Source organism: Ptychodera flava, chromosome 21 (genome assembly GCF_041260155.1).
Source record: "Ptychodera flava strain L36383 chromosome 21, AS_Pfla_20210202, whole genome shotgun sequence".
In the NCBI taxonomy this organism is placed as follows: Eukaryota; Metazoa; Hemichordata; class Enteropneusta; family Ptychoderidae; genus Ptychodera; species Ptychodera flava.
In genome coordinates this window covers 32973823-32994000 of record NC_091948.1, presented here as the reverse complement: position 1 = coordinate 32994000, position 20178 = coordinate 32973823, and the positions used below count along the sequence as shown (strand labels likewise).

Genomic DNA, 20178 nt, shown 5'->3' with positions numbered 1-20178 from the left:
GCTTCTCCTGCCATGTATGCTTCAGTTATTTACTCATAAAATGGCCGCCTCACGCCAATATTGGATCATATCGCAATATAATTCGACATGCATATGTAGGCCATAGTGTTATGCCTTTGTGCCAAGTTTAAGCAGAATCAGTTCAAGGATGTCTGAGTTATGGTTCAAAGACACGAAAAATCGCTAACAAAATGGCCGCCTCGTGGCCATATTGTATCGTATCGCAATATAATTCGACATGCATATGTAGGCTATAGTGTTATGCCTTTGTGCCAAGTTTGAACAGAATCTGTTCAAGGATGTCTGAGTTATGGTCCAAAGACATGAAAATCGCAACAAAATGGCCGCCTCGCGCCCATATTGGATCGTATCGCAAAATAAATCGATGTGCATCTGTAGGTCATAGTGCTATGCCTTTGTGCAAAGTTTGAACAAAATTGGTTCAGCAGTGTCTGAGAAAATGTTGATGACGGACGGACGGACGGACGCACAGACGGGACCCAATCTATAAGTCCCCGCCGGACTTCGTCCGCGGGGACTAATAAAATTGATTAATCTATTTAGCAGGTACATGTACATGTGTGCTCCTCAGCAGTGACTTAAATGTATCAAAATTAACAGCAGGAGTGATTTGATGGACTTTTGAGGGACCGAAGGTCAAAAGGTCACTCTGTACAGTCCATTATCGATAGCAAACACATTGTACATACTCAGAACAACAAATTTCAAAAGTTGGATGAAAATCTCTCAGAATTAAAAAAAAAAGAAAAAAGCTCTTGGGTTATAGTTTCTCAGTGAAAAACTTCAGCAGAACATTAAATTTTCACGTAAGTGTAATGCTATTTGTACAAGTGAAGAACATTAATGCTGCAGACATTTTTAACTATTCAAATGAACAGCTGCATGAAAAACAAAAATATAACATTTGCTTGTGTTATTTTTGTTCTATGGAACTAGGGCTATAAAGTGGATTTCATGTGTCATCTGATTGGTAAAAGTGGCTGACTGTGTGAAGCAGCCATCTGCATAATCTACTTCATCTACAAGTGTGCTGTAACAACTTTTCATGTTACTATTGATAGCAAAGTGACGTTTCCTGCAGGCTCTAAATGCAATCTCAAACTGTGCATAATGTAGTGCAGCCTTTGAGTAGAAGACATAGTCTTGTTGAAAATGGAAATTTCATGCCAACATGTAAAGGGACTTTTTACAGGAAAAGCATCAGGTTAACACAGGAGTCGAGTTGTATTGCTTGGTTAGTTTGGGAAATTGACAAATGGAAACTCCTTGCACTAATATCTGTATCAACAAAGAGTTCTCTTTCAAATCGGTATTATAGGGACCTCTTCAGCAATGGTATACTATTTTGGGGCATTTTGTATGCAGAACACATCAACACTTAGGGGCCGTGGTATTAAAACATGCACATGGTAAATGCAACTAATTGCGTTTGGCCTTATATATAACCACTCCCCCCTCCCCCCAAACGAGAGTTTGGAATTGTGAAAATCCAGCCAAGCCTCATCGTGTATCAACATACCTACAGTACTGGTACTGTTGGTAATTGTGTCGCTATGAAATCATGCATGCAATAACCCCCCTCTCCTCCTTCTATAATCAATCATTGTTCAGCGCCAACTCGACAAGGACACACAACCAATAGAATGAAATGAATTGAAACAGTGTATCCAAAATGATTGGTATGTTATTTCACATGTGCCCTGAACCACATGTACCGAATGTCAAACGAATGCTGGTGAAGCGCTGTGCTGCACTGGCCTTGTACACGCAAAACAATATCATGATATTTCGCAATACATAAAAAGGTATTGCGAGATGTTGCGATATTAAAAACACATAGTGTGGTTTTTGCTCACAGTAATCGAAATACAGCCAACTCCCTGTCCCCCCAGGAGCAGAAGTTGTGTTTACCATGCGTGTGTTAATATTATCCACGGCGCCGTTATCATGCCAGAAAATGCCAAGACGTTTTGACCGGTTGACCTCGCTGTTAATTTTATGCAGGAAATTACAATAACAATGCTTGGTCGAATGACGTATTGCCTTGAGGGCGGGATCGCCAGTGGTATAGGGGGAGAAGTACCTTTCCAGATGGTGATAAGTGGTGCAGATTACCGTCGCCGAGGTGACTGGCGTATACGCGTGCCAAAAGACACCTATGGTTGATTTCCTGTTGACCGGTCGGATGGTAGAGTTGCAAATACCTGGACTGAACCATTTGGTTTTTTGTGGGTGTCGGTGGTACTTTGACAATAAAAGTAAAGATGCACAGATATTGAGTTTATTGTCTTGTTTATGAGCGGCCAGTATTTCCAACAGCATGAATTACGTGCATTTGCCCTAGGAGAAATCGAATGTAACCACATTCCTTAAGCTCGACGTACACTTAAGTGCCCCAAAGAACCATGGAATCACCCGACTTTTGATTGAAGAGATGAGTTTTGCCACACCGCGTATACAGAAAAAGTGGCATATGACTTTATTTTTAGAATCATAGACAGTAGAGCGAGATGTAAAAAATGTGAAAGAGGCTCCCCACCTAACTATTCTAAATGTTTTTGTGTCGAGTTTGTTTGTGATTCATTTCGAAAATGTGTTCCTACATTCTTATCCCATTGTGTGTGTTAATAAAAATGTTTGTTTCGCTTTGGATATTTGTAGAGAAGTTTGGATTAGTGTGTACGGTAATGTTTTGTTTGTGTGGGGAAAGCTTATGGCGAGACGCAGCCGGACCTATGTTGTTACAAAAGTTGATAGAGTCGCCCTTTGACGCTCGCGTTTCGAAACCCGAGTGTGGTTTCTCATCAGTCGCAGTGTAGATTCATTCCTTACTTTGTGTTTGTGAAAATTTATTTTAATGCATTTTAGTGGTCTCGCTTTTCGATAAGCGAGGCAAGTATATTAATTTTTTGTCATGTAGTGAGTCCGTTTGGTGGTTCGTTTTGTTTGTTCTATGTTTCTGTACTTCGGTAAATTTTTGTTTTGACTGGTGTGTCTTTTAGATTTTTGCGGAGGTTTTTGAATTTTTTGGCAATAAGTACCACTGCGGGGTACGGATTTCATGTTTAGATACTTACAAGTATCCTGGTTGATGTGCTTGTTCTCGTACATTTTGATTAATAGTTCGTTTACTTTGTTTACTGTTTGTTCTGGCTTGTTGTGTATAATACTGAGTGTTGCGTAATTGCCTTTCGCATTCGAATACGTAATCGTTTGTGTTGACAATGACGAAAACCCGACCCTTGTCGAAGGGTTTTCCCCCGAAATTTGTCTATTGTTTGCAAGCTGGTTTATCACGATTCTTTTGGCACGCGACATGTTTTGTTTCCTTGTTTGAAAGGGTATCTCTAGAAGTGCGAGTTTAGCAGCTTCAGATAGCTTTCAAGTTTTTACCTTCTCGTGTCTATTTATAGACAGAGAAGGTATTAGAGTTGAAAACCAATATGCTGCTGTCAAGAACTTCCGTCTGTCAAGACTTCCGTCTGTCAAGATCCATTGACGTCATGCCATTGTGATGGGTCATATCATAAACTGGTGGGGGTGTCATGGCTCAGGTTGAGGTTGGGAGAACGATTTTGAGCTATGACAAAAATCAAAAGGGACTTAGCGGCATAGCCACAGTGTTAAGCCTTTCTCCAAGGTTTCTTAGTCGACTACAATCTATTACAGACTACTGAGCTGACGTTAGGGGTACTCACTTTGTGTTTGCTCACTCTGTGAGCGCTAGTGTTTGGTACTGAGTTGCGTGGATATCCCCTCATGGCCTCACGTGATCTGGGCCTGTTGCATAATCTGCAGAGCTAGAGATGATCATATGCCTCCTCCGAGTCTGAAAACTGTCATTGTGTAAGCCTGTCGGCATTTTCCTTGCATTTTTTCTCATTGAATTTTGCAAAATATCGGCGAGTACCTCAATATTTCAAGATAACCCTTTCTTCCCAATCGTTTCCTGGAGTTTCAGAGTCATATGAACGAAAATGAGTGAAAGTTTTAGACAGGAAAATCGGACGTCGGCCATGTTCAATGTTTACAGTACAATCAGAAGTTTACGTGGAGGAATTAACCAACAAACACAGGAGTGTTCATGATGCCCGCCCTCTAGAGGCAGACCCTCCTATATGAAGTACCACATTTGATGCTTGTGGAAAGCTTGACCACACAATGGAGCATTTAAACTTTTAGAAAATGACAAACTGAATAAGAAGGTATTCAGAAAATGTCAAATACTGAGGAAAAATGCGCAAATATTCAAATAAACAGGTTAACTGATTGGTCAGCAATAAAAACAATGAAAATGTTTATGATCAAAAGTTTTTGAGATGCGCACATTTTAACAAATAATACAGAAATTATTAACATTATAAAAATAAGACCAAACTATTTTTTCAGGGATGGGACAGGTTGGAAATGAGGGGTGAGAGACAAAGGCACTCCAGTATTGCTGCATGTGGATGTAGCCACACCATTTCATTTACAGCATACTTATTCACTGTGTTGTGTTCAAGTTCCATATTGTACTGACTGTCATACAAGGATAACATAAGCAAATCAAATCAAATTAGAAAAGGATCAATGCTGTTGTGTGGATTTTGCTGAACATGGCTGATATTTCGCCCTATATATTTGGTATCCAGCAAAGGCATATTTTGATGTAAAGTCAAAATTAACACTACATTGCTGACAATATATTTTACCGTTTCTGCATGAATTTTCTTTTTTAAATTATAGTATATTAGTACTTCAAACAGATTAACAGTTATCGTGATGTCAACCCATAATTTTACATCACAAAGACTGTAATTCTGCCAATTTTTTTTGTTTTTCAGTCATTTTATAAATTTTGCACTGCACAAGATGATTGAACAAATTGCAATGTTTGAATTTGTAAACTCAAAGAATAAAAATCCTTTGGTCACAAATTAAATTATTTTTTGAAAAGAAATCTACTCTTAAACACTTTTAGCATATATTCTTTACACGGTCATGTATTTCAAGGAAAATATGCCTATTAAAAACAGTAATTTCTTCAATTTTTTTTGAATACTATGACAATTATCAGCCATGAGGTTATACAAAACACAAGACCAGATAAGCGTTTCATCATTTCCACAGGACTCTTTGGAAAATCCATTAAAAACAGTTCAAAGTGACTGGAAATGATCACTTGGTATACGTTTAATTTACAGATGCCAGGTTGTGTATTTCACATGCACTCATACTATTTTGGACTGTTAATTCTTATTTCTGAATTGTTTAACTTTTTTCCACATTGAACTATCTTTAGGCAGTTTATACTGTAGCTTAGAATTTTTTGGGGTTCTTTGGGTCCATATCCCACCTCATGCCCCTACATCATCAACTATTTACCAACAACTCCATGCCAACAACCAATTACCTGACCTGGCCACACATTAGAGAAGGTACAGCGTCATTGACGGTATTTTTGTTTTTTGTTGTTCGTGGAGCCCAATTTGACTTTTCTTTGAATTGACGTGTCTCACAATGTAGCATAGTCACATTTTACGACTTTATTTGTTGAAATCCTGAGGTGGTTTTATTCTGTTTGGTTTTGTTGGTGTCCGAATTAATTTTAAGGCTTTTGCCTAGTACTATTTTACGGAGTTTCATAGTTTGAGCATGAGCGATGATAGGTTGTTGTTGAATTTCATGTTGCTGTCGGCTTTCCTTTGGATATAGCTGATTTATTTCCACGGCCATTTTTCCTGTTACGTTACGGTGATTGTTTATTTTGTATTTAATGTTGTGTTACAGTTGTTTGTTATGTGTACAATTTTTGTTATTTCTTTTAATTGTTTGTGTGTTCTATGTAATTTTATGGGGTTTTTTGGTAGTTCTCTTTTTGGAGTATTTGGTGCCCCTGAAAAGGGCCGCTTGGTATGGGTTTTTGTTAGCGCTTGGCGCGTTTGTTTTGGCGATAAGCCTAGCTTTTTTATGCTTCTTTTCGCCGATTCGATGTGCTTGGTGAGTAGGTGTTTGCCGCCTTCTTGTCACTGTGTGTGCGTACATGGACGGTCTGCATAGCCCTTGAATGTGGTCTCGATTTTACAATCAAACTTACAATTAAGGAGTATATATCAAAACTGATAAACGATTTATGTTTTCACATGGGTTCACAAAAAGTTTCGCCCCGATGTTCATATTTGGCCCAGGAATTCCATCTACCCACTGGGCCCACCCTTTGCAGAGTAGTAAGCTTATGGGGCAAGTAAACATGGATGCGCCGGTGCGATTCAACGATTAGCCTGTATATAGGGTCGAACGTCAACAATTTTACGGCTCGGACTATGATTTTATAAGTTTATACACAGTCCCTCGTGGATAGACGGGCAGTAATTAGTAGGCAAAACAGGTGGTTTTCACCGTGGGCAGAACTCGGTGCGATGATACTGAACATTAATAGTAAGCCTGTGACCTTGAAGGTAATACTGTAGGTGAAACAAGGACTTCAAAACGCACGATGATACAAACAACACCACAAGTGAAACGTACACATAGAAATACACGCGTTCCTATGTTGTGCCCACCCGGGCCACGCGATTAAAATATGACTGATACTGCTGGATAGTGTTAATTGGGTTGGTAAACAGTCAATTAATAGTTTAATTGTTTAACTGGGTGATTGGCAGGTTGTGTCCAACGACGCATATGCAAAGCAGGCCAAAAGACAAAAGCCCCCAAAGTTATTGACAGCTGGCCAGGGGTCACCATGAATACGTAATGAAGCTTCACTACGCAGAAACTGCGTAGTCAAGCCCTTCTTAACCGGTCAAACCGTCTTGGCATTTTCCCTCATGTAAATAAATGAATTCAAATCACAGCTAAAAAAAGTGATTTGACTCAAAATGTTTTGTATGAGCATCAATTAATCAGTATTATCATGATCAATTTGACTGAAACGTGCACTTTTGAGTCACATACTGTATATCCATTCTTAGTTTCTTTGTTTAACTGTATGCCTTTGTATTTAAAGCCCCAACTCCCGTATAAAAGCGCGAGAACCTACGAGAGTGGTCATAATGGTGGGATATTCAAACGTACTCGGTACGCTCTGGACGTCGTCAATAAAAACCGTTAATTTAGAAATCTACCGATTAATTTTTTTCTTGGAAATTGAGGGATATGTGTATAAGTATTTGGAGCACAATATACTTCGTTTCTGACGAAATTAAATTTAAAATGACGTCTGGAACCAGGAAAAGGATAAAATATTTGCCGGTAATATCGCCGGTATAACGTTCGATGTTCAGTTTGAATCTGCATGATTGACATGATATGCAAATTGCAAATGAGTCATGAGCGATACGTTGTTTACTTTTTACGTACGTAGCGTTGATTGTTCAACGCGGGGAAAAACACCAAATACTCGGAGCGTACCGAAAGATACAAACGCACACACACTGTGTATAATAAATACATGCAAACACATTTGATTAGGTAGTTCTCTTTTTGGAAAATTTGTTGGTCCTGAAAAGGACCGTTTTCATTTATGTTGGCCAACCTGAGCCGTACATTTTACAGACAGGAAGGCCTATACTGTCATTTACGTCTGGTATGTTCGGGTTGAGACCACGGACAAGTATCAGCACAAATTCTGGCATGATCTCTCACTTTGTCTACACTGTCTGTATATCTTCTGTCTGCTTTTCAAATTTCAAGTTTTACCCTCGAGTCAACGTACTGTTGTAAGCGCAAGCATCGCAATGCGATATGCGTGACTATCGCTTACGCTTAGCTGTTTCCAAAAGTGATATACATTTTCTTTCCCGATCTAAAGCCGTGCATGCCTATGTGACACAAAACAAGTAGCCTCCAGAATCCAATATGCTGACAAAACCGGGATTTTTTGACGCCTGCTATCGCCTTCGGCATATTCGGTCGTCACTGCTGGGTCACTTATGCCATGCTTATGCTGATCAGACGTCGAGTTGACAAACGTCGCCGGCGGCAGCTGAGGTCACCGTACCAATCAGTCCCATAAGTTGCACTCAAATGTCCGCGCTCGATCCCCATCACAGCTAGCTCCAATTCATTCCTGGCAAAGAAAATTCCCGAGGCTACCTCTAGTGCTCATCAGTGACCGCTATCTTCATAAAGCCAGCTGAGATAGTGTGATTAGCAGTCTGACTCTGACTACCACGCGTTTGTAATGAACTAGTATCGCGACTGAGTGGAGAGTGTAGAAGTGCAAGTGCACTCGATTTTGGCGGGATCGTTCAAAGTAGCGAAATACTAGAACTCGCCATTTTATAAGGAGGGATGGACATTGAAATGAATACTCCGAGAGATCATGCGATCACTTTATTCTGATTTTATTTTAGGTGATTAAATATTAACAGATTTGATTTCTAAAATAAGTATTTTTCAGAAGCTTTTTGAAATAATCATAAGACAACAAATCGACACCACATTTCATTTCGGTCACCATAAAACGTGAAATCGAAGCCGGGGAATAGTCGTCGGTACCCTCCCATCCGCGACAGCGCCGAGTTCATGAGACAACGAAATTTTGAAAAGGAAAATACAACTACCATCCAAGAACTGTGGAAAACTACGTTTTATAATGGAGACACAGCCCTGCCTCGCTAAACTAAGGTCGAATAAGGAAAGGATTGTTTGTAAGACAAAAGCTCTACAAAATTTGGTAGACGACTCGGCCGTTGAGCATTGTGGTAATTAATGTCCAACGTCGTCCATTGAAATAACCACACTCGATAAATTGGGACATCTAGTAGGCGAATTTGCTGTTCTTTTAGAACTCTTTTGATTTTTTTCCGTTCTTTCCTGAAATGCGGCATTTCTAGGACGGCGTTTGGACAAAACGGTGCTTCATTATCAAGGCAAATACGACTCTGCAATCAAGAATCCCTGCAAGAGTGATGTACACTATGACGAGCCGAGGAAAACTCCGATAATAGATCCCGTGGCAGAAAAACTACTCGTTGGATTTCTGCATCGTTTACCCGTATACAAAGATGCGGATAGCTATTGCCACTGTCTTGATACGCATTACGTTGAATCATTCAAAAACGCGCAGAATATAATGACAAACGCTTCGTTTTCGGACGAGAAACGTATACCATGACGCATGAGATCTAAGGAGTGTCGATCGATCGCCTGGCAACGTCATCACGGTTTGTACAAATCCGAGGCGACGCCGCGCCGAACCTCTGCTCCAGTAAGACTTCGAAAAAGTCTATGTTCAAGACAAACCTTGGGGTTCAAGACAAACAAATGGGGGAAATGATGGATGTATCGTATGGAAAGTAAACCGTAAAATTGGGTGAAAATAGTATACGTAAAGTCGCCGTGCAGTCAATGTTTACATTATGTGGCGTGCACGTTCTATTTTTGGAGGTGTTCAACCAGCTGTTTTAATTTGCTACTTTTTGTTCACAAAGATACCATATTAGTTATGTTTTGCTCCGCCCATTTTATCGATTTTTCTCGGTAGGGCCCTACCGAGAGTTACCGGTTTAAGCTCTTTTTCTTCCCTGGGGAGATACCTGCTATCATCAATTTATGAAAATTATGTCAACAACTTTTTCAGTGTATATGTATAACATTTTTGTAGGCCTTTCAATACTCACTTGAAAGCCCTCAAATTTTACTTGTTTGTAAATGTTTTTACCTGGCACAGTGAATAGAAAATATGCCAAACAATATAACGATATTTTGCAATACATAAAAAGGTATAGCGAGATGTTGCGATATAAAAACACATTGTGTGATTTTATCTTATTATTTTTATTGTAGAGTACAAAATGATTTATGCAACAGAAGGAGGATAAAGTTTTAGTGTGAAAGTTTTACATGACATCTGCACTTCACCTTTTTTTCCTGTACATTTTTCCTTTATTAGTGTGCTGTGGTTGGTAACAAGATTCCTATAATTTTTTATGTTAATTACATAATGGAACGAAGATGCAATTATGATATAGACATCACATATTGTGCACATTAACACGCACACTGAGCAATCTTCCTGTGATTAACATTCTCCTCCAACTGCCTCAAGATTAGTGCATGTGTAAGTTCAATTTTGCTGAGAGAGACTTGTATTAAAGGTTAATATACTCCTTGACCCTGCACAGACAACTCTCCCCATAGACTAGTATCATTGTCAAAGCAGAACCAGTTTGATCAAAGTTAAAATTAAAAGGCTGGCAAACTGCAGTGAACTCCATAGTGGGCAAGCAATTCACATCCTTGGACAATGCTTTCAATTTACGTTCATGATGAAATGACAGATACAAAAAAAATGGATTTGACAAAGTTCAGTAAAAGGATAATGATCAAAATGTGTGGAATTCATTCGTAGGTCACACTATGTTATAGTTTCAATTATGGATCCATTCTCAGCTCCCAGTGTGTGATAATTTATCTCAAATCCACTTTACTGTGAACGATATCTTCATTGCAATACTGCCAACATCATTCCACATCAGATTCTAAAATACCATGAACCAAAGTGTGCTTGGCATATTTATTACGTCGTGAGATGTCATGCAATTTTAATAATGGCAAGTATCTTTTCTATGCGTTAATGTATCAAAGATTGTGCTCAATCTATGCTGCAAATGCCACTCCCAATGATTCCAAATTTAATACTCAACTATTTGAGGAAACAAATATCAGCCATACTGAAACTTTTATGTGACATTTTGCTAGATATTGTGTCAGCTATGCATGGATACCCTAATTTTTATCAGCATGGAGAGTTCATATTATCTTGTCAGTTCCCATTAAACTGACTTGAGTGATAGTGAGCAACTGTTTTCTTTGTGCTCGCAAATGTAGGGTAGGCATGTAGTGCAGCAAAATATGCCGGTTCTGAGTCCTTAAAAAAAGAGAAAAAGTTGTAACGAAGTATTCTCTTTTTACCTAAACAACCACTTTTCTATAAAGTTGTGATATTATTGTCTGAGAAAAGATGCAGTACCTTTTGAATTAAATGTTTTAACATTCTGTTGAGAGATAAAATGGAATTATGTATGCCCTGTGACTGTAATACAAATTAAAAGTTGGATTGCAAACACTAATAAAATCACAGAGAGTAAATTTTCAAAAGAATTGGAGTATCTTTTCTTGAAAATTAACAAGCTATTATTGTTACATTTTAAGTCAATTTTATTTCAGCACTATTTTGTGCACTATTGACGAGTTAAAGATTATTCTTACAATATTTTAATCAACTGTACAGCAGTGTTTGAATGTTATTGGATGTAAAAGTAGTGAATGCTTTAAGTGTTACAATCTATTGATCATATTTACAATCACAGTATCTTTGAGTAAAATTAAATTTCAATTGAAATGCTGATGTTGACTGTGAGGTACACATTACTTATATATGTAATACACACTGACACGGTCCACTGAAGTGCTGTGTAGGTGTCCTGAAATGATGGCAGCTCGTATATTTGCTGGATACATGTGCACAAATTCTCTCTCAAGTCAATTGACTATTGATGCTGTCACTGTAAATTATGCATCACTTCTCAAACTGTGAGTCGTGACTCTCATACACGAACATTTCGTCAGGCTATCCACGTTTTCCCATGGGGTTGTGTGCGGATTAATTTCTCAGCCACGACACAAAGCTTATGTTCTATAAATTAGCAGTGCAAAATGTGATGTTGCAAAATGTAGAGCACATTTCTCCTTCAATAAAACACTCACTCAGACAAGTGTAGTCAAGCTTTCAGAAATACATTATATAAATGGACAAGATGTGTGTGTCTCTCTCCTCTAGCACAAGCAGTCTTAAGTTTTGCAAGGAATCAGTACCAGTGTATAGGTCATGTCCTGTACCAAACACACAGTACTTATTTCAATTTTCTGAGCAATTAATTTAATAAATAAAGAAATGAATGAATAATTCATTATCATCATCATCATCTTACAAATGGAAACTTGTCTTTCACCCCAGACTTCCCCTAAAAAAATTATGCTACAATATAAATACAGCATATACAATTACAACATAGGATATCAAAATATAATGTACATACAGAAGAGGTGCTTGCCGTAGAAGATTCATTGTCTTCATATATAAAAGCACAACAGCTGACAGGATAAAACATTTCCTAAAACATTTTCCTTATCCTTAAGCACAAATAAACAGCAGCAGAGATACTGAAAACTAGTAGTCTGTGACCGATAACTCAGAATGATAAACACTTTCTCCAAATCTCTAAGATCTTGAAGTTTGTAATCCCTTAATGTTCACACACTGCGTTTACATTTTCATTAATTTAGGTTTATATCTGATCAAAAGATAGCCAGACCAAGAAAACAAAATTAAACAGAAGAACACTCTTGGGGTAGCATCTGTATACAGAAAGTACAATATGAGTAATGACATTGGAGCTCATAAGTTTCTTTAAATAGCCTTTGATGACCTTTAGCATGATTGCATCTGTATTCTCTTTAAAAGTCAATTTCTATCTTGGAGTCAAACAAGGTACTGAGAAATTGCGATGTTCCTATTTATTTGTCATCAATGATGGCATGTTCAAGTTTTAAGGTTCCAAATGAGAAATTTATTTTTTTAAGCCATTAATTTTCTGGTTGTTAATAAGCTCAGAACCTCTGTAAATTATATATTTTCGGAAAGCCTAGATATAGGGGAACATTTTGGTTACCATGGTGTCACCATTGTTTACACAACTTTCACGTGAGAGGTAATTTGCATAACCTTTCAAAAATCGGTTTTCCCTATGTGTTGTTTCAGTGGTTTGAGATACCGATTTGTGGCTAAAATTTGTGCGAGTACAAGCTGTCCTGAGGATCTTCCAAAGTGTGTCTCAGAATTTTTTTAAACCTTCTTAAACGATTTTTATGCCTGAAAAATGTCCAGAGCGGTGAATTTAACCCTAGTTGATTTCTTTAAAATTGTGCTCAAATAAAAGCTTAGCAAGATGTAAAAAATCTGAGACACACTTTTAAAGAGCGTTGTGACAGCTTGCATTCCAGCAAGTTTGAGTCAGATATTTTGAAATATCGAGACAAAACATAAAGAAAACCGATTTTTGAAAGGTTATGCAAATTACCTATCACGTGATAGTTATGTAAACAATGGTGACACTGTGATTACCAAAATCTTCCGCAATACCTAGGCTTTCAGAAAATGTATAATGTACCAGGATTCTGAACTTATTAACCACCACAGAATTGTTAGATGAAAGAGGTATATTTCTTGTCTTGGAACCTTAATTTCCAATTTTCTACCATGAATATAAAACTGGTTATCGCCTTTGTTAATATCACAGGCTACCCAGACAGTATTAATAAGCTCATTATTGAGTTTTTCTCACTGTTTTCTCTATCAGTTCCTCTCCTTTTCTTCATCACAGTCCCCCTATGGATATAGGGACTGTGTCTTCATGCTCTGACTGATCGGAGTAAATAAAATAAACGGTTATATAATCTAACCTAGCCTCTTAACCCTTTATTCATTTTACATACATTACAAGGACGTTTATCTCTCATATACACACCTTGTAATTAATTAGTCAACACAACTAATTATGCTAATCCGTGGACTTATCAGGGATTTTACGGGTTGGTCAACATCGCGAAAGATAGGAATGGTTACTAAAACGGGAAGGTAAGAAGCTCTCCTGAAATGTTTTCAGAAATTACTAAATTGCTGCCATTCATGACCATTAATCCAAACTTTACTGCAGCCAATGTATTTCGATGGCTGAGGGGAGCCAGCTACTCTAATTTCAAACGTGTATATGGTCGCGAACAGTGCAAACCCTACCAGTGCCTTGCGTGCAGTTCATGGCATGAGGACGTCCGTAAAGCAGGAAGTCGGAAGTTGAAACCTTTGACCTTTACGTTGTTTATAAGTGGGCAAACTTGTAAACATATTTCCCAGGGACAAGTCTGATTTTGACTGGGGTCAAAGTTCGTGTGGTTAAGAGTTGTTCTCTCGGTGGTGTTGCTAAGGTTTTGTCAGTCATTTAGTTTAGCTGTGCGTTCTCGATAATTTTGCTGTATTTTTTCTCGAAACATGGGAAATTCGTTTAAGTTTTAAGAAACATTAATTTGTCTATGACAGGAATGTTCTAGATTGTTGTATCCTCGAATTAAATCGGCCGATTTTCTTTGATACAGTTATTTATGTGGTTTGGAGAAATCTTTAGGGCGGCGTCAGATAACAAGTGGAATGAGACAACATTTCGTTAATGTAAGGAAATCATATAGCAAGTACTTCTTGCGCTGGTGCAAACTCTACGAAATATTATGATATCAAAGGTGTTAGCAATGATACAAGGTTTCCTGTCTAAATTCGCTAAAATCATCAAGAATATCTAAAAAATACTACACGTAATTATGACTACATTTTGTATGTGTAGAGGTGTTGTTTGCCGTTCACGAACGTCTGTTCTACACGTACACGAAGTCTGGTTATCACGTGACAAAGACACTTCCCGAACTGATGATGGAACGTAATTACGTGCAACTAAACTTCTCTATAACGATATGTTACCGGCAGACATGGAGGTAATAGCGAGTGAATAGAAATGACGGTGACTGGTTTAAAAAATTCAAAGTGCTGGCAAAAATTCTCACTTGCTTCTTAACGTAGTGGCCGACATCATCGGTGATGTCAGTTTGTGTTCAGAAGTTGCGAGGTCACCGCTGACGTGACTTTAGTGACGGGCTGCCCTGAGCCTTGCCCATCGCTTGTACGCTAGTTAAAAGAACGGTCTGCAAGTAAACATGTCGGAAAAAGCTGGAAAAACGGTGATAGTTTGGTAATTTTTGAGCGGATTTCTGGTCGTGGCAGGCCCCTAATAACCAAGCTGTTGATGCGTGTTGGCAATTGCAATTTGGGTGGAAACGTTTCAAAATATCGACGAACAAAGTTGCGACAAGCGTGCTGTCGGGCAGAACATGGACGTTCCCATGGCTGTGGTGCAAAAACGTAAAAGTCAAAACAAGCCGTAAAAGGCAGAAATCCCGTCCGAAAATCGACAGCTAGCCTAACAGTACAAAAGAAGTTTTATAGCCCGTCCGCCGCTTTTTTCGGGAAGTGTACACGAACAGCATAAGGCGCCATTGAAAATCGATGAATTCCTTAGACTAGTAGCGACCATAGAGCTGGGAACTAGCTCCATGTAGCGACCAACCTCTTTTATTAGGCGAAAAAAGTAACCGGCGAGATTAACTCTTTGACGCCGTAGAGTCATTCTAGTCATGAGCTTGGTTGCTACCGTATATCAGAAAACAACCGACTTTGACGTCAAAGGCCTGTTGCTGGTACGTAGTTTGAGACAGAAAAAAACGATATGTTACCGGCAGACATGGATTTAATAGCGAGTGCAGAGAAATGACGGTGACTGGTTTAAAATTCAAAGTGCTGGCAAAAATTCTCCAGTGCGTGCTGCTGCTAATGTGTCACCATTGTGCCTTGAATCACGACACGGTTTGTAAATTATACTTGGTATATACACTCCAAGAAAACGACATCGACGAGGTGAAACATACATCTATACAATTTGTTGAAAAGCTCATAAAATGGCCACTCCGGCGATCTTTTCTGCTTGGTCGGTCGATACTTTCTGGGTGACATTTATGTTACATGGAGCAGGGCCATGTCTGCTTGGCTATGTGTGAATTTGGCGCTTGGCAACGAAAAGCATGCGCGTTTTCAGCGTTCCTTTCGATCCAACTTCCCGTTTATTTTTGAATAATGAGCAGTGTTTGTTTGAGCATATCATGAATATATAAGCGTCCACTAGGTTTACGGACGTCCTCGGGACACGTTTCCCAAGATCTTCATACCTTCTCCTTTTTCATTTACATCTCTATCTTTGCAATGTTGACCAACTCTTGATAAGTCCACGGATTAGCATAATTAGTTGTGTTGACTAATTAATTACAAGATGTGTATATGAGAGATAAACGTCCTTGTAATTGGTGTAAAATGAATAAAGGGTTTATAAGAGGCTAGGTTAGATTATATAACCGTTTATTTTATTTACTCCGATCATTCAGAGCATGAAGACACAGTCCCTATATCCATAGAGGGACTGTGATGAAGAAAAGGAGAGGAACTGATAGAGAAAACAGTGAGAAAAACTCAATGACAAGCTTATTTTATTCTGTCTGGGTAGCCTGTGTTAATATTTCAAGTGAGAACCAAAAACACAAATATCCAATTACATCAGACAGTGATAAGGATATGCTTCATCTTTCAATCTAGCAATTATCAATGTGATGAGAACTCATCAATTATGTGATATCTTCATCTCATTTGTATATAAGGATGGATGATAATGATCTTATTTTCTATATTTTACTTCCAGTTTTATTGTTTTTCAATTGGTTATCGCCGAGAAGGACAAAGACAGTATGATTTGAGAGCTGAGACAGAGACAGAGTATAACACATGGGTTAATGCCATCAAGCAAGCAAGGTAAGTCATTGTGTGATTTTGCAATGTGGTCGTAATTAGAGTCGTAAATAGGGGTGTATACGGTACTGCAGGTGAAACCAACACCATCTGACAAGCACCCTTGCAAATATTTCCTTCTCAACATGAAATTTACAAACATCAGTACACATCTAATGATGTCATTGTTTATTATGTCCAAACGTAAGTTTCATTTTTCTCTCCGGTTTGGTTTGTAATATACCATCTGCTATATGACAATCGTAGGGAAGGTTGTGATACGTTAATGTCAAGAGATGCATGCAGTCAATGCATCCTGTATTTTATTCATGGTTTCTTGTGAAGGTAAAAGATCAAATAATCAAATAATCCAAATCATAGAAGGTATCGTCACATCAACACAAAAATTAGAATTTCAGGAAGGACCGTCTTGAACCACAAATATAAGTAATAAGTGGTGATCCCCAATAGTGGAAGATATTTAAATAGAAAAATTGTTTTTTTTAGTTTTTTGATATTTTATTTTTTTAGTTTATTAGATATTTAAACGTGCCATTGGTTGAATCAGTTGATTTCATCTTCCACCGGTACTGCAGCTTGGAATGGAAATTTTGTTCAAATTTGCAAAATATTAAACTGGTATACATAGTTTATCGGACATGGTTGATACTGATGCTTGCATTAGAATGAGTCTGACAATTCATTTTCTGTTTTCTTCCTGTGAATATTATCTCAAGTCACAAGAAATATAGGATGCATACTTAATACTTCTGAAAATGAAATTATAAAAAAACGGAATAAGTATATCAGACAAAATAACCTGGGTTCATAATCTTTAAACTTTGTTAAAATCATACAGCGATCGCAGACCTCTTGCTTTCTGAATTCATGGATATTTCAAAATCATGTAATGAAGTCATTGACCTATCCAAATGTGATCCTCTGACAACGACGATGAAATTTACTGTGCAAATTTATGTGGTCTGGTGACTGCCTCGGGGAGTTTCTCAGTCACCTTTCGTTTCCATTAAAATCTGTGGATGTTCCTTAATTGCAAACCATAAAACATATTTATTGCAACTGTCCAAGCTATCAGTTGGTATACCATTCCATAGTACAGTGGCTGTCTTCTAGGATTCCCCACCCCCATTCAAATGTCACATGTTAAGGCAAAGTATACACTAGGGATAAAGTTTCACTTTTAAAATCTTACAGTTGTTTTGGTGAAGTCTCAGGGAACTAAAGGATTGCATTTTATCTGTCTATCACTCAGTCTGATCCCAGCCAATACTCAAATGTGGACCTGGACTGAATGGTCACTAAATACACTGTATGTCAATTGGGAGACCATTCTGTTACCATATTTTCCATGTTTGGAACCATTCCTTGGTCAAGAACAAATTCAATTAGAATTTAGGACAAGCATAATGTACTATGATCTACCAGTATATATAGAATGTCAACTCATTCTGCGTTATGATCCATAAAATCATAATGTTGCTTTAAACCATTCTGGTGTGATTGTGTTCATGTCTGGAGCCAATGCCGACATTTCTGAGCAGATCAATTTCAATCAATCTTGGTATAAGGACAATATGCCGGTAGTATAAAATATGGTACATATGCAAGATGTCAGTTTGTGATTGCACCAATCACAGACAAGCACTAGTACAGTCCAAACAGGGATCAACAGCCCCCAAAAGTCTGCTGATAAGCAGGGTCTACCTATATTATGCACGATTACTTGCCTTTAATACTCATTTTAAAACCTCAACAGAAGATGTCTTTGATTTGTCACTCTCTCTTGAGCTTTTTACATGAATTTTGTTCAATTAATATGAAAAGTAAGTAGTTTGTGTTGTCTGAGCTCTGCTGTCAGCGACGCGGAGCTTATCAAATAGGTTGATTTTCCGTCGTCGTCCGTCGTCGTCATCCGTCAACAATTGCCTTCTCCTCTGAAAGTGCAAGTCCAATTGCTTTGAAATTTTATATGCAGTTAACTTGGGGTGACCTCACTTAAGTTGTTTCAAATCATGGTGAAATTTACATATTTGTATTTTGTGGGGCATTTTTTTGTGTTTTTGGTAAAAAAATCTTCTCCTCTGTAACCGCTTGTCCGATTGCTGTGAAATTTGATATGCAGTTTACTTAGGGTAACTTCAGTCAAATTTATTCAAATCGTGGTGAAATTTGCATATTTGTATTTTTAAGGCAATTTTTGTCATCTTTGGTAAAAAAATCTTTAAAAATCTTCTTCTTCACAAGTACCCGTCAGATAGCTTTGATATTTGGTACATATGTCCCTAGTGATGATCTATTTACGATTTGTTCAAATTGTGCAGAAATATGCAAATTTGAATTTTAAGGCAATTTTTGCCATTTTTGGTCAAAAAATATATTTCTCAAAAGTACTGGTATGATAGCTTTGAAATTTGGTATACAGGTTTCTATAGATGAATTAAGTAATATGTATTGATTTTCTGATGAAGTCTGTAATTTTGTATTTTTGGGGCCATTTTTGGTAAAAAAATGTGTATTTCCACAACTACTCATCTGATAGCTTTGCAATTTGGTATACAGGTTCCTACAGATCACCTTAATGATGTTTATTAAAATCATGAGGTAATCTGCTATTTTGTATTTTTGGGGCAGTTTTTTCCATTTTTGGTGAAAAAATGTGTATTTCCACAACTACTCATCTGATAGCTTTGCAATTTGGTATACAGGTTCCTACAGATCACCTTAATGATATTTATTGAAATTATGATGAAATCTGCAATTTTGTAATTTTGGGGCAATTTTTTCCATTTTTGATCAAAAAATGTGTTTCTCAAAAGTACTGGTCTGATAGAAATTTGGTATACAGGTTTCTACAGATGAGCTAAGTAATATATATTGAATTTCTGATGAAATCTGTAATTTTGTATTTTTGGGGCATTTTTTGCCATTTTTGGTCAAAAGATGTGTATTTCCAAAAGTACTCATCTGATAGCTTTGAAATTTGGTAAACAGGTTTCTACCGGTATATGAACTAAATGTTATTTATTGAAATAATGATGAAATCTGAAATTTTGAATTTTTGGGGCGATTTTTCCCATTTTTGGTCAAAAAATGTGTTTCTCAAAAAGTGCAATTTTTATTTTTGGGGGCAATTGTTGCCATTTTTGGTCAAAAAATTTTATTTTCAAAAAACTACTCATCAGATAGCTTAGGGATGATCCAATGTGATATATTCAAAGTATGATGAAATCTTCAATTGTGTATTTTTGCAGCTAGTTTTAGCCACTTTTTTCTGGCTACTGCATTGAGCTATCAAAGATTTCCACCTTCTTCATCAACATGTGTCAAAAATACTTATTCTCTACATAAACACAGCGGAGCTATATCGGCCGCTAGGTCGCTTGTTAACATCTTGAAACATGCTGAAATACTGGTTAATAGTGCAAAACTTCAACTTTGCTTGCAGCCTGACAAGATTAAACATTCAGTGAAACTCTAAACAGTCTGTACCAAAAAATAAAGTTCAAAAATAAAAGTGTAGAACTCTCACTATGTATGGCTGAACATACAGAGTTCAGACCTGATGCAAGCCTTTGTAATGAAATCTTAATTGGCAATACTTTTCATATCTAGATAACAATAGCAGCTTTTACTTTCATTATGGCAATGTTTATTTGTCATGGAAAAGCAAGTCAGAAATGGAAAAATCCACTTTATCCTAAAGTCACACA

The 20178-nt window shown here is 37.5% G+C and overlaps 1 protein-coding gene across 2 annotated transcripts in view; it reads left to right on the top strand.

The window, feature by feature from the left end:
* Positions 1-20178, top strand: part of LOC139122058 (ras-specific guanine nucleotide-releasing factor 2-like) — a 130421-nt gene that overhangs the window by 44046 nt on the left and 66197 nt on the right. For both annotated transcript variants that reach the window (XM_070687436.1, XM_070687435.1), the window contains exon 2: positions 16362-16471. In XM_070687436.1, coding sequence (XP_070543537.1) covers positions 16362-16471 — 110 coding nt within the window. The remainder of the gene's footprint in view (positions 1-16361; positions 16472-20178) is intronic.